We start from the raw sequence: 12,879 nt of genomic DNA on the forward strand, positions 1-12,879 counted from the left end.
CCAAATCTCCCCCCATTGGACCTCCCTGCAGCTGGTGCTCAGGAGCATTTACTGCTTCCGAGTGTGGCGAAGTTGCTGGACTACAACTCCCATCATTCCTGGCATTGTCCGGGGCTGATGGGAGCTGGAATCCAAACAAGTCTGGAGGTCTCCCATTTCCCTGCTTGTGCGACAGGGGACACGTCACTTATTCAAACCCTTCCTGCAGTAACCTCGGAGGCGGACGGCTGACCCCTGTCAGAATCAGGACGCTTGGCTTAGCAGGCCGAATCAAATTAAATTGGAGCGCAGAAGGGAACTGACATCTGCATTGGGTCTCTTTCCGTGCAGGATCCCCGGAGGGGCTTTGGCATTGCAATATCGGGAGGCCGGGATCGCCCCAGCGGCATCGACAGAGACACATCCATCATCATCTCCGACGTGGTGCCTGGGGGCCCTGCTGATGGTCGGCTCCAGTGAGTAGCCTTAAACCAGGCAGCCAGGAAACCATGGTTTGATCCGAAGTCCAGTTTGCTAGAAGCGAGCGAACTGGAAACTGTGGTTGGTGAACTCAGAAACCATGGTTTGATCTTAAGTCCAGTTTGCTGGAAATGAGAGAACTGGAAACCGTGGCTTGGCGAACCCACAAACCATGGTTTGATCTGAAGTCCTGTTTGCTGGAAGCGAGCAAACTGGAAACCGTGGTTGGCGAACCCACAAACCATGGTTTGATCTTAAGTCCAGTTTGCTGGAAGCGAGCAAACTGGAAGATGTGGTTGGTGAACTCAGAAACCATGGTTTGATCTGAAGTCCAGTTTGCTGGAAATGAGAGAACTGGAAACCGTGGCTTGGCGAACCCACAAACCATGGTTTGATCTGAAGTCCTGTTTGCTGGAAGCGAGCAAACTGGAAACCGTGGTTGGCGAACCCACAAACCATGGTTTGATCTTAAGTCCAGTTTGCTGGAAGCGAGCAAACTGGAAGATGTGGTTGGTGAACTCAGAAACCATGGTTTGATCTGAAGTCCAGTTTGCTGGAAGCGAACAAACTGGAAACCGTGGCTTGGCGAACCCACAAACCATGGCAGCCAAGAAAGAGGGAAACGAGGTTTCTATGGAATCCTCGAAAGGTTTTTTTTAATGGTTTGGGAGAGTCGGGATTTTTTTGTTCGCTGATCGCTCTTGGCCCACCTCACAAGGCTTTTGCCTTTTTTTCAGGACCCGGGACAAGATAGCCATGGTGAATGGGATTTCCATGGAGAATGTGTCATCGTCTTTTGCTATCCACACGCTGAAAGGCTGCGGGAAAGTGGCCAATATTGTGAGTAAGAGCAAGTGTCAACTCACTGACGGCAACACTCAGCCAATCACTCCGGAAGAGGCATGCCTTTAAATTAAGTAGTAGCTTAGTGGGTAAAATAGCATGAGACTCTTAATCTCAGGGCCGTGGGTTCGAGTCCCACATGGGGCAAAAGAGTCCTGCTATTGGGTTGTTGTAATGAAATTTGGAATTAGGCAACGGAGGTTCAGGAGTATAGTGAATGCAGAGGATAGGTTAAAATGATAAATAAGATGCTTAAGATGAATAATTATTTAGTAAAAGAATTTAATTAAGGAAAATGTGAGAAGGAGGAAAAGTAATATGGGGATGAATTGGCAATAACTGTGAATTTGGGTCAATCTGGAAATCTACGGGGCGGGGGAATCGGGGAAGTCTGTAAAGGTAAAGATTATATATATATATATATATATATATATATATATATATATATATATATATATATAAAGATGATATGTGCAAAGTAAGTGGTTAAATTCGGAAAGAATTATTGATCACCCCAGTGAGAGGGGGGTTTGTTCTGTATGCTCCCCTTGGTGAGAGAAAGGGGAGTTTGGAAAAATGTAATCATGTATTGTAATTTGGATTTAATTGGGGAAACTCTTAATAAATATTATTTTAAAAAAATAATAATAGAAGGCACCATGGGAAAAAAAGAGTCCTGCTATTTCACAATGGAGTGTTGGAAGGTTGCAGCACCTGTTGTGGTTGTAGAGCATAGAATAATAATAATAATTTTTATTATTATTATTCATTAATTACATTTATAGGCCACCTTTATCTTCCAGGAATCTCAAGGTGGCATTCATGGTTTCCCCATTTCTCATTTAATACCCAACAACAATCCTGCGAGGTAGGTTAGGCTGAGCGACCGGCCCAAGGTCACCCACCGAACTTTGCGGCTGAGTAGGGATTCGAACCCTGCTCTAGCGTCTAGACACCCTAACCATTGCACTGTGCTGCCTCACAGAACCGTGGGGGCCTTTGGTGGGTTTTCTGCAACGGCCCAACTCCAGTTGCGATGTTTCAAGGCGGCCTCCGTCGGGTCGGAGCGACAGCGGCCGCGAGAAGCCCGCAAAAAGTAGAAGTCCCTGAGATTATAAACTTATGTGGGCTTCTCTAGAGACATTTAGCGCAGAAACGGAGGCTTTGGGGAAAATTAGGCCTGTGTTGTCCGAGCTGGGTATTATCAGAAGGAACAGAGTTTCCACTCCTATCTCTGATTCAAGGCTATATAACTCTGACGTTCTCAACACATTCTTAACAAAATCTTGAGTAAGCAGATTCCCCTGACCGCAGTCTGACGCACACTGTTTTTGCGTCTCCTCACAATGTTGGCCAACCGATCGGAGTACCTCGGTTCTCAAACGCAATCCGTTCCAGAAATTCCGTTCCAAAACCAAAGCGATCCAAAACCAAGGCGCGCTTTTCCCATAGAAAGCAATGCAACATGGATTGATCCGCCCCAGACTTTTAAAAACAACAACCTAAAACAGCAAATTTAACATGAATTTTACTATCTCACGAGACCATTGATCCATAAAATGAAAGCTATAATCAATGTACTGTTGTTGTTGTCGTTCAGTCGTGTCCAACTCTTCGTGACCCCATGGACCAGAGCCCGCCAGGCACGCCTATCCTTCACTGCCTCTCGCAGTTTGGCCAAACTCATGCTAGTAGCTTCGAGAACACTGTCCCACCATCTCGTCCTCTGTCGTCCCCTTCTCCTTGTGCCCTCCATCTTTCCCAACATCAGGGTCTTTCCCAGGGAGTCTTCTCTTCTTATGAGGTGGCCAAAGTACTGGAGCCTCAGCTTCAGGATCTGTCCTTCCAGTGAGCATTCAGGGCTGATTTCTTTAAAGATGGATAGGTTTGATCTTCTTGCAGTCCATGGGACTCTCAAGAGTCTCCTCCAGCACCAGAATTCAAAAGCATCAATTCTTCGGCGATCAGCCTTCTTTATGGTCCAGCTCTCACTTCCGTACATTACTACTGGGAAAACCATAGCTTTAACTATACGGACCTTTGTTGGCAAGGTGATGTCTCTGCTTTTGAAGATGCTGTCTAGGTTTGTCATTGCTTTTCTCCCAAGAGGCAGGCGTCTTCTAATTTCGTGACTGCTGTCACCATCTGCAGTGATCATGGAACCCAAGAAAGTGAAATCTCTCACTGCCTCCATTTCTTCCCCTTCTATTTGCCAGGAGGTGATGGGACCAGTGGCCATGATCTTCGTTTTTTTGATGTTGAGCTTCAGACCATATTTTGCGCTCTCTTTATACCAATAAATAAATAAGACAGTATTGCAGATGATAAAAAATTTCCCCCCTCTTCCCTGCACTGATGATAGCCATTGTTTGGATGGGGGGGGGGGCTTTTCTCCATTTCCGCAGTCACACAATCCATCAATCAGTAGCAGAACTGGGTTCCACACGGCCACAAAAACAAAAGAACCGAAAAAGCCTCAAAAACGAAAACGCAAAATATATAGGAAAAACGAAAACGCCAGACTTAATCCGTTCCGGAAGCCCGTTTGACTTCCGAAATGTTCGGAAACCTTGGCGCAGGAGCCCCGGAAACAATAGCCGACAGTCACGTCGGACGTTCGGCTTTTGAAAAACTTCCGAAAACCGGAACACTTACTTCCGGGTTTTCGGTGTTTGGGAACCAAGGCGTTTGAGAACCAAGGGTACCATTGTATTCCAGTGTGGTGTAGTGGTTAAGAGCGGTAGACTTGTAATCTGGTGAACCGTGTTCGCGTCTCCTCTCTTCCACATGCAGCTGCTGGGTGACCTTGGGCTAGTCACACTTCTCTGAAGTCTCTCAGCCCCACTCACCTCACAGAGTGTTTGTTGTGGGGGAGGAAGGGAAAGGAGAATGTGAGCCGCTTTGAGACTCCTTCGGGTAGTGAAAAGCGGGATATCAAATCCAAACTCTTCTTCTTCTTCCACTTTCTCCTCTCGCAGACGATGAAGCGCCCCCGGAAAGTTCACCTCCCCGCGGCCAAGTCCAGCCCGCCCAAAAGTCTCCCGCTCTCCAGCCCCGCTTTACGCAACAGCCGGAATGGCGACTCCGACGATGAGGGTGTCGGCTACCGGGGCGGATTAGCGGCCGGCGGCCGGCGCCAGGCCGAGGCGGAGCACAACCGCGGCTACGACGGCGACTCGTCCAGCGAGAGGAGCTCCGGGCGGTACCGGGACGAGGGAGACGCCCCCCGCAGGCACCCGGTTCGGAGCAGGAGGCGGAGCCAAGACGGCGGGCACCGGAGGCGGAGCCAAGACAGCGGGTCGGACCGGCAGCGCTTCACCAATGGGTACAGCCACAGGGGCAGCGCCAGCGGGCTGACCCTGGTGTCCGGGTTCAAGAGGCTTCCGCAGCAGGACGTGCCGATGAAACCGGTCCGATCCGTTCTGGTAAAGAGCAAGGAGAGCGAAGGTGAGCAGGATTTCCTAACCCCCCCCCCCGATTCCCCCTCTTCTTTTTTCCTTTTATGTAGAGATTTTTCGCTTTTTCAGTAGGATTTTTTAATTAATATTTTTGTTTTACAATTTCAGATAAGCGTTTTGCATCCTTAAGATATATATATATATATATATATATATATATATATATACTTTAAAAATAATTTTTAATTGAGATTTTATTTAATAATACACATAACAATATATTCAATTAACCCAAATTATAAACATAACGTTCATGTATACCATTGGACTTCTTAATTCCTCATTATTGTTTTTTTTCTTATTTAGTAATATTCTTTTATAAAATAAACCATTTTAACACCACAATATCAGCTTTCTTTGTTTAATTTATACGCCTTTGAACTAAAGAAGATATATAAAAGTAGAAAAAACCAATCATTCTTCAGATAATCTGCGAGAATTTTCCACTCTTCCTTAAAAACTCCCATCTTCCACGGTTCCTTATTCCTATTTGTCAATTCTACATGCTCTAAACCACAGAGCCTAGGGCTTGCCGATCGGAAGGTTGGCGGTTCGAATCCCCGCAATGACGGGGTGAGCTCCTGTTGCTCGGTCCCTGCTCCTGCCCACCTAGCAGTCCGAAAGCACGTCAAAAGTGCAAGTAGATAAATAGATACCGCTCCGGCGGGAAGGTAAAGGGCGTTTTCGTGCGCTGCTCTGGTTCGCCAGAAGGGGCTTAGTCATGCTGGCCACGTGACCCGGAAGCTGGACGCCGGCTCCCTCGGCCAGTAAAGCGAGATGAGTGCCGCAACCCCAGAGTCGTCCGCGACTGGACCTAACGGTCAGGGGTCCCTTTACCTTTACATATTCCATTGATTAATCTCCCTTTCCCCCCTTCCCTCCTTCGAAAGCGCTTTAAGAACTCTTCGCAGAATCCGCCGCTCATTTCACTCAAATGTCTTCCTTTTTTTTCTCTCCTCCCTCCCCCAAAACCCGACAACATTGCAGAGTTCGGCTTGAAGCTGGGGAGCCAGATCTTTATAAAACACATCACGGACACAGGATTGGCGGCTAAGGACAGCTCTTTGCAGGAGGGCGACCTCATACTGAAGGTGAGTGGGGCGGGAGGGGTTTTTCCGTACCCCTTCAGTCCACCCTGTTCGAATCACGGAGGAATTGCACCCGTAATTTGTGGGAATGTTCAGGGTGGCAGGAGAGGATATGTTGTTGTTGTTGTTGTTGTTGTTCAGTCGTTCAGTCGTGTCCGACTCTTCGTGACCCCATGGACCAGAGTACGCCAGGCACCCCTATCCTTCACTGCCTCCCGCAGTTTGGCCAAACTCATGCTAGTAGCTTCGAGAACACTGTCCAACCATCTCATCCTCTGTCGTCCCCTTCTCCTTGTGCCCTCCATCTTTCCCAACATCAGGGTCTTTTCCAGGGAGTCTTCTCTTCTCATGAGGTGGCCAAAGTCTTGGAGCCTCAGCTTCAGGATCTGCCCTTCCAGTGAGCACTCAGGGCTGATTTCTTTAAGAATGGATAGGTTTGATCTTCTTGCAGTCCATGGGACTCTCAAGAGTCTCCTCCGGCACCATAATTCAAAAGCATCAATTCTTCAGCGATCAGCCTTCTGAGGATATATTGTTTATTTATATCCTCCGTTTTTATCTTTTTAAATCAAATTTTCATACTACATAAAAATAGCAATCTCAACTTTGGGGTTTTCAAAAGCTGTGCACCATAACCATCACAATTATAACAAGCAAAGGCTTGACGTATCTCGCTTTGCGTGTCATGAGTCTATCTCATATATTAAACTCCAGTAGCTAATGAAAACAATTGCTTACATAAATGGACTTTTCCACGATATTCTAATTTTTTGAGTTTCACCTGTATATAAGCCTATATCCTTCCCACCCCCCCTCGTGAATTCCTACCACTCCACCAAACCTCAATTGTACATTTCCAAAATATAAGATAAAAAAAACACAAATAAAATAAAACCGACATACAGCAACAGTGTTTTGTGTTGTGTAGGCTCCTGTGATGTAAGTTATGGGCCCTGCCTGCTAGCCTGCTCCCTCAAATATCCCTGGTTTGCTCCTTTCTATATATAGGGTGCCTACATTCTGCATGTGCAAATGGCTTCAGATACCTATTGGGTCCATCAAGGACCATATAGCATATATTCAACACAAAAAACAGCAGCAATTTGTTGTTGGCAAAGGATAGCTGGGCATATAAAGGGCCGCATTACCTTCAGTAGCTTAGGGCAGGCATGGGCAAACTCCGGCCCTCCAGATGTTTTTAGACTACAATTCCCATCCTCCCTGACCACTGGTCCTGTTAGCTAGGGATGATGGGAATTGTAGTTCCCAAACATCTGGAGGGCCGGAGTTTGCTTAGGGCCTCATCAAACCTAAATCTGGCATATCTGCACCTAAAATACCTAAAAGAAAGGATTCTGGTCTTTTGACGAAAATTATTTTAAACATTTTTCCCCCAACTCATTATATATTGTTTCCCAGAATTCCGTTATCACTTTACAGTTCCACCACATACGATAAAAAGTAATATACAGGTGAAACTCGAAAAAATTGAATATCGTGGAAAGGTTCATTTCTTTCAGTAATTCAACTTAAAAGGCGTAACTAATATATGAGATGGACTCATGACATGCTTTCAGTTTATGCATCTCGTTTGGTAGTAAAATTCATGTTATAGTGCTGTTTTGCGGGTTGTTTTTAAAAGTCCGGAACGGATTGATCCGTTTTGCCTTACTTTCTATGGGAAAGCGCACCTTGGTTTTGGAACGCTTTGGTTTTGGAACGGGTTCTGTTTGAGAACCAAGGGACCACTGCTTTTACAGGTGAAACTCGAAAAATTAGAATATCGTGGAAAGGTTCGTTTCTTTCAGTAATTCAAGTTAAAAGGTGAAACTAATATGTGAGATAGACTCATGACATGCAAAGCGAGATGTGTGTCAAGCCTTTATTTGTTATAATTGTGATGATTATGGCATACAGCTGATGAGAACCCCAAATTAACAATCTCAATTTTGGGGTTTTCATCGGCTGGACGCCATAATCATCACAATTATAACAAGCAAAGGCTTGACGTATCTCGATTTGCATGTCACGAGTCTATCTCATATATTAAACTCCAGTAGCTAATGAAAACAATTGCTTACATAAATGGACTTTTCTATGATATTCTAATTTTTTGAGTTTCACCTGTATTTCCTTACATTTCCAACAGACGTTTGAGTGAGCCCTATACATTTTCTAACCTTCTAACAACTCTCAGCTCAGTCTGCCGAGCGTGAGATGCCGAATCTCCGGGTTCAAGAGAATACTCTCCTCTCTTTCCAGATCAACGGGGTGTCGAGTGAGAATCTGTCCCTGGAGGAGACTCGGCGGCTGATCGAGCTCTCGGAGGGGAGGTTGACGCTTGTGGTCCTTCGGGATAACAGCCAGTTCCTGGTGAACATCCCCCAAATGAGAGACAGCGAAAGCGAAAGCTCTCATCTGGACGGTGAGTGAAGGCCAGGGAGGCAATGGCACGTCTGGATGCCCTTTGGGGGGCCCGTCATGCGAGGAGCTGGGAAAGATCACTTCCAAACTGCACCCGCAGGCTTGGAGGAAGTGGACCGGCCCCCTGCTGAAAAAGTTTGGTGACCCCTGGCTTAGCACCTGCAGAAGTGACACACCGCAAAATTATTTCTCTTTGTTTTCTTTTTTCCAAAGACATCTCTGACCTCGGCTCGGACATCTCGCCGCCTCCAGCTCCCCCAGTGAGCGTGCCCAACTCCCCAGGGTCTCCAAAGTGGAATCCTGCCCCGTAAGCTTCTCTCCGAGATGCACGTCTAGGTGGCGGGTTTTTCGTTTCCTTTGCCCACCCTGTCCCCCCACCTTCCGTCTCTCTCTCTCTCTCTCTCTCTTTCTATCTCTCTCTCTCTCTCTCTCTCTCTTTATCTCTCTTTCTATCTCTCTCTCTCTCTCTCTCTTTATCTCTCTTTCTATCTCTCTCTCTCTCTCTCCTTCTCTCTCTCTTTATCTCTCTTTCTATCTCTCCTTCTCTTTATCTCTCTTTCTAACTTTCTCTCTCTCTCTCCTTCTCCTTCTCTCTCTCTCTCTCTTTCTCCTCTTTATCTCTCTCTCTCTCTCTTTCTCTTTCACTCTTTCTCTTTCTATCTATCTTTCTATCTCTCCCTCTCCCTCTCCTCTTTCTCTCTCTCTCCTTTCTATCTCTATCTTTATCTCTTTCTATCTCTCTCTCTCTCTCCTCTTTCCCTCTCTCTCCTTTCTATTTCTCTCTCTCTCTCTCTCTCTCTCTTTCACTCTTTCTCTTTCTATCTCTATCTTTATCTCTCTTTCTATCTCTCTATCTCTCTCTTTCTCTCTCTCTTTCACTCTCTCTCTCTCTCTCTCTCTCTCTCTCTTTCACTCTTTCTCTTTCTATCTCTATCTTTCCCACTCCTTTTGGACCACATCGGTTGGTTCATTCCTTAACAATTTCTGTCATTTTTGCAAGTACTCACTTAACTTTAATTCCCATTCTTCTCTAGTGCTTTTTTATTAAAAAAAATAATAATCTCCTTCCCTCCCCCAAAGCAGGACCCTACGGCGCTCCAGCACAGAGCAAACATCACCTGAAAAGTCGATGACGCCCCCACCTCGCGGTGAGCTCCTCTCCTGCCTCTCTGTCAAGGTGGCTGGCTTCTGGTTTCGAAGGCGGGCGATAGGTTTTACGGCAGGGACTCAGGCCCTTGGGGGGGGGGTCGGGGTTCAGATGTGGCCCCCCAGACCTCTCAACCCGGCCCCTGGATCCTTTTCACCTGGCCTTTCCCCGTCAAGTGTTTTTGCCAAGTTGCAAACACGCCCTTGAATCATGACTTTTGTGTGCCTGGGCGGAGGGTTTCGGGGTGTGTGTGTAGATTTTCTATCCAAAGGGGGGGCTTGTTTGTCTATCCCAGTGGTGGAGAACCTCCATTTTGGGGGCTCAATTTCCCCCCCACACACACACACTCCTTTTCGCCCACCTTCCCTGCCCCTGACACCCTCCATAGACATAGCTATGAACTTTCCCCGTTTTTTTAAGGGAAATTCCCTTGTTCCGAATAGGATTCCTCGCGAGAAAAGGGGGGAAAAGTTGACAGCTGTGCTCCATAGAGCAGGTGAAATCTCTGCCTTCCTGTTCTTACTGTGTCTCTCACAGCTACAATAAAACTAAAATTAAAATTATGGACTAGTCATTCCTTTGTCAGAGGGCAAACGGGCAAATTTAGCAGGGGGTCAAATACACCCCCCCTCTGTAATAATAATAATAATAATAATAATAATAATAATAATAATAATAATAATTTTATTATTTGTACCCTGCCCATCTGGCTGCGTTGCCCCAGCCACTCTGGGCGGCTTCCAACAAAGTGTTGGTACTGACCTTGAAAGCCCTAAACGGCCTCGGTCCAGTATCCCTGAAGGAGCGTCTCCACCCCCATCGTCCAGCCCGGACACCAGGGTCCATCTCCGAGGGCCTTCTGGCAGTTCCCTCCCTGCGAGAAGTGAGGTTACAGTGAACCAGGCGGAGGGCCTTCTCGGTAGTGGCACCCTCCCACCAGATGTCAAAGAGAACAACAACTAGCAGACTTTTAGAAGACATCTGAAGGCAGCCCTGTTTAGGGAAGCTTTTAATGTTTAATAGATTATTGTAATGTACGGAAGTGAGAGCTGGACCATAAAGAGGGCTGATCACCGAAGAATTGATGCTTTTGAATTCTGGTGCTGGAGGAGACTCTTGAGAGTCCCATGGACTGCAAGAAGATCAAACCTATCCATTCTCAAAGAAATCAGCCCTGAGTGCTCACTGGAAGGACAGATCCTGAAGCTGAGGCTCCAGTACTTTGGCCACCTCTTGAGAAGGGAAGACTCCCTGGAAAAGACCCTGATGTTGGGAAAGATGGAGGGCGCAAGGAGAAGGGGACGACAGAGGATGAGATGGTTGGACAGTGTTCTCTAAGCGACTAACATGAGTTTGGCCAAACTGCGGGAGGCAGTGGAGGATAGGCGTGCCTGGCGTGCTCTGGTCCATGGGGTCACGAAGAGGCGGACATGACTGAACGACTGAACAACAACAACAGATTATTGCATTTTAATGTTTTGTTGGAAGCTGCCCAGAGTGGCTGGGGAAGCCCAGCCCAGATGGACAGGGTATAAATAAAATTTATTATTATTAGTATTAGTATTAGTATTGGCAGCCTTACCCTAGTCTAGAAATGGAGGTTGTGGTTTTCAGACTCTCCCTGCGTTTCCCCCCCTTTGCCAGAAGTCCAAGGGAGCCCCGAAAACGACTACGATGCCCATGCTGATGCTTTTGCCTCCCAGACCGGCACAAATTATGGGTAAGGAGCATGGCGGGAGTCCTAGCAGCTCCTGTATGTGGCAGCGGGTAAACTCCAGAGTCGGCCACATGCATCCTTGGCGCTGAGAACATCTTCCATCCTCCCCCCCCCCCCCGTTTCAGATACAGCCCCGATTCCAAACTGGTGCGTTTCATAAAAGCCAAGAGCATCGGTCTCCGTCTCGCCGGCGGCAACGATGTCGGCATCTTCGTGGCCGGAGTGCAGGAAGGCAGCCCGGCCGAGATGCAAGGGATCCAGGAAGGAGACCAGATCCTTCAGGTAACCAGATCCTTTGCCCCAAGGACTGCCCGATCCCCGCAAGGTCTTTTGAGGGACGCAGGTGGCACTGTGGTCTAAACCGCTGAACCTCTTGGGCAGGGATAGGCACACTCGGACCTCCAGATGTTTTGAGACTACAATTCCCATCATCCCTGACCACTTGTCCTGTTAGCTAGGGATGATGGGAGCTGTAGTCCCAAAACATCTGGAGGGACGCATTTCCCTATGCCTGCTTGTGGGCTTGCCGATCGGAAGGTGGGCGGTTCGAATCCCCGCAATGACGGAGTGAGCTCCCGTTGCTCCGTCCCAGCTCCTGCCAACCTAGCAGTTCGAAAACACGCCAGGGCAAGTAGATAAATGGGTACCAGAATTCTGCTAGCACAGAAATGGAAATCAATGGATATGCCAACGGTGGAAGAATGGAGAAAGAAATTATGAGAATATTCGGAACTAGCAATATTAACGGGGAGAATAAGAAACCAGAAAGATCAGCAGTTTCAATCTGAGTGGAGTAAATTTGTGGAATATTTAAAAGATTGTAAAAATTTGTAAATCACTTACAGGTGTGACAAAATGCTTGCAGAGTAATAGAAAAATAACGATAGATGGTGACAGTTTGTAAAGGTCAATAAGCATATGAAATTGAGGGAAAGCGCAAGAATGATGAAGGTTAGAAAACTAAGGTAGAGAAGGAAGGAAGTCTGAAAACTCGGCGGAGTTTAGGTTATAATGTAAAAACCATAGTTGACAAATATGTATTTATTTTTATTTGTTGTAGGTTTGTGTTTGTATTTTTGTTCTGTTTTGTTATTTGAAAATAAAAAGCATTAATATATATTAAAAAAAGATAAATAGGTACCGCTCCGGCGGGAAGGTAAACGGCGTTTCCGTGCGTTTCTGGTGCCCCGTTGCGCCAGAAGCGGTTTAGTCCTGCTGGATACATGTCTGCGGACAAACGCCGGCTCCCTCGGCCCTAAAGCGAGATGAGCGCCGCAACCCCAGAGTCGCCTTTGACTGGACTTTAACCGCCCAGGGGTCCTTTACCTTTTTTAACTGTGCGCCGGAAAAGTTGGCACACGGCGAGGGGTTTTTAATTTAGCGAAATTGTATAGATGGCTGAGTTTTGAAAAATAAACCTTTGTGCACCTTCTCTACTGAAGAACAGAATGGGCAATTAAAGAAACATCTGAACTTTTCAGCGTAATGTAGTATAGGACCAAAAGAATAGTTTTTTATTTGCAGAATGTGGATAGGCAGTTTTGCAAATGGATCAGAAACGAAATGGTCAGAACGGAGGAAGGCTTGGTGGGGAGATGAGAGTTTGTTTCTCTCAAATGAGACCTGATATAAATGAGATTTTTTTTGTTTCACACCTCTCCTATGTTAAGGAACATAGGTAAGAGACTCGTTTATTATTGTATTTTGGGAAGGGTCCCTGTTCTTGTGTTGCTGCGTTGTTTT

At 46.6% G+C, this 12,879-nt stretch overlaps 1 protein-coding gene across 1 annotated transcript in view; it reads left to right on the plus strand.

Annotated features, from left to right (window-relative positions):
* TJP3 (tight junction protein 3) overlaps positions 1-12,879 on the plus strand; it is a 47,424-nt gene that overhangs the window by 14,299 nt on the left and 20,246 nt on the right. Inside the window, exons 3-11 of the mRNA XM_033136911.1 lie at positions 331-455; positions 1,197-1,299; positions 4,281-4,749; positions 5,748-5,851; positions 8,111-8,273; positions 8,486-8,579; positions 9,356-9,420; positions 11,064-11,139; positions 11,262-11,418. Of these exons, the coding sequence (XP_032992802.1) occupies positions 331-455; positions 1,197-1,299; positions 4,281-4,749; positions 5,748-5,851; positions 8,111-8,273; positions 8,486-8,579; positions 9,356-9,420; positions 11,064-11,139; positions 11,262-11,418 (1,356 nt within the window). The remainder of the gene's footprint in view (positions 1-330; positions 456-1,196; positions 1,300-4,280; positions 4,750-5,747; positions 5,852-8,110; positions 8,274-8,485; positions 8,580-9,355; positions 9,421-11,063; positions 11,140-11,261; positions 11,419-12,879) is intronic.

Source organism: Lacerta agilis, chromosome 18 (genome assembly GCF_009819535.1).
Source record: "Lacerta agilis isolate rLacAgi1 chromosome 18, rLacAgi1.pri, whole genome shotgun sequence".
In the NCBI taxonomy this organism is placed as follows: Eukaryota; Metazoa; Chordata; class Lepidosauria; order Squamata; family Lacertidae; genus Lacerta; species Lacerta agilis.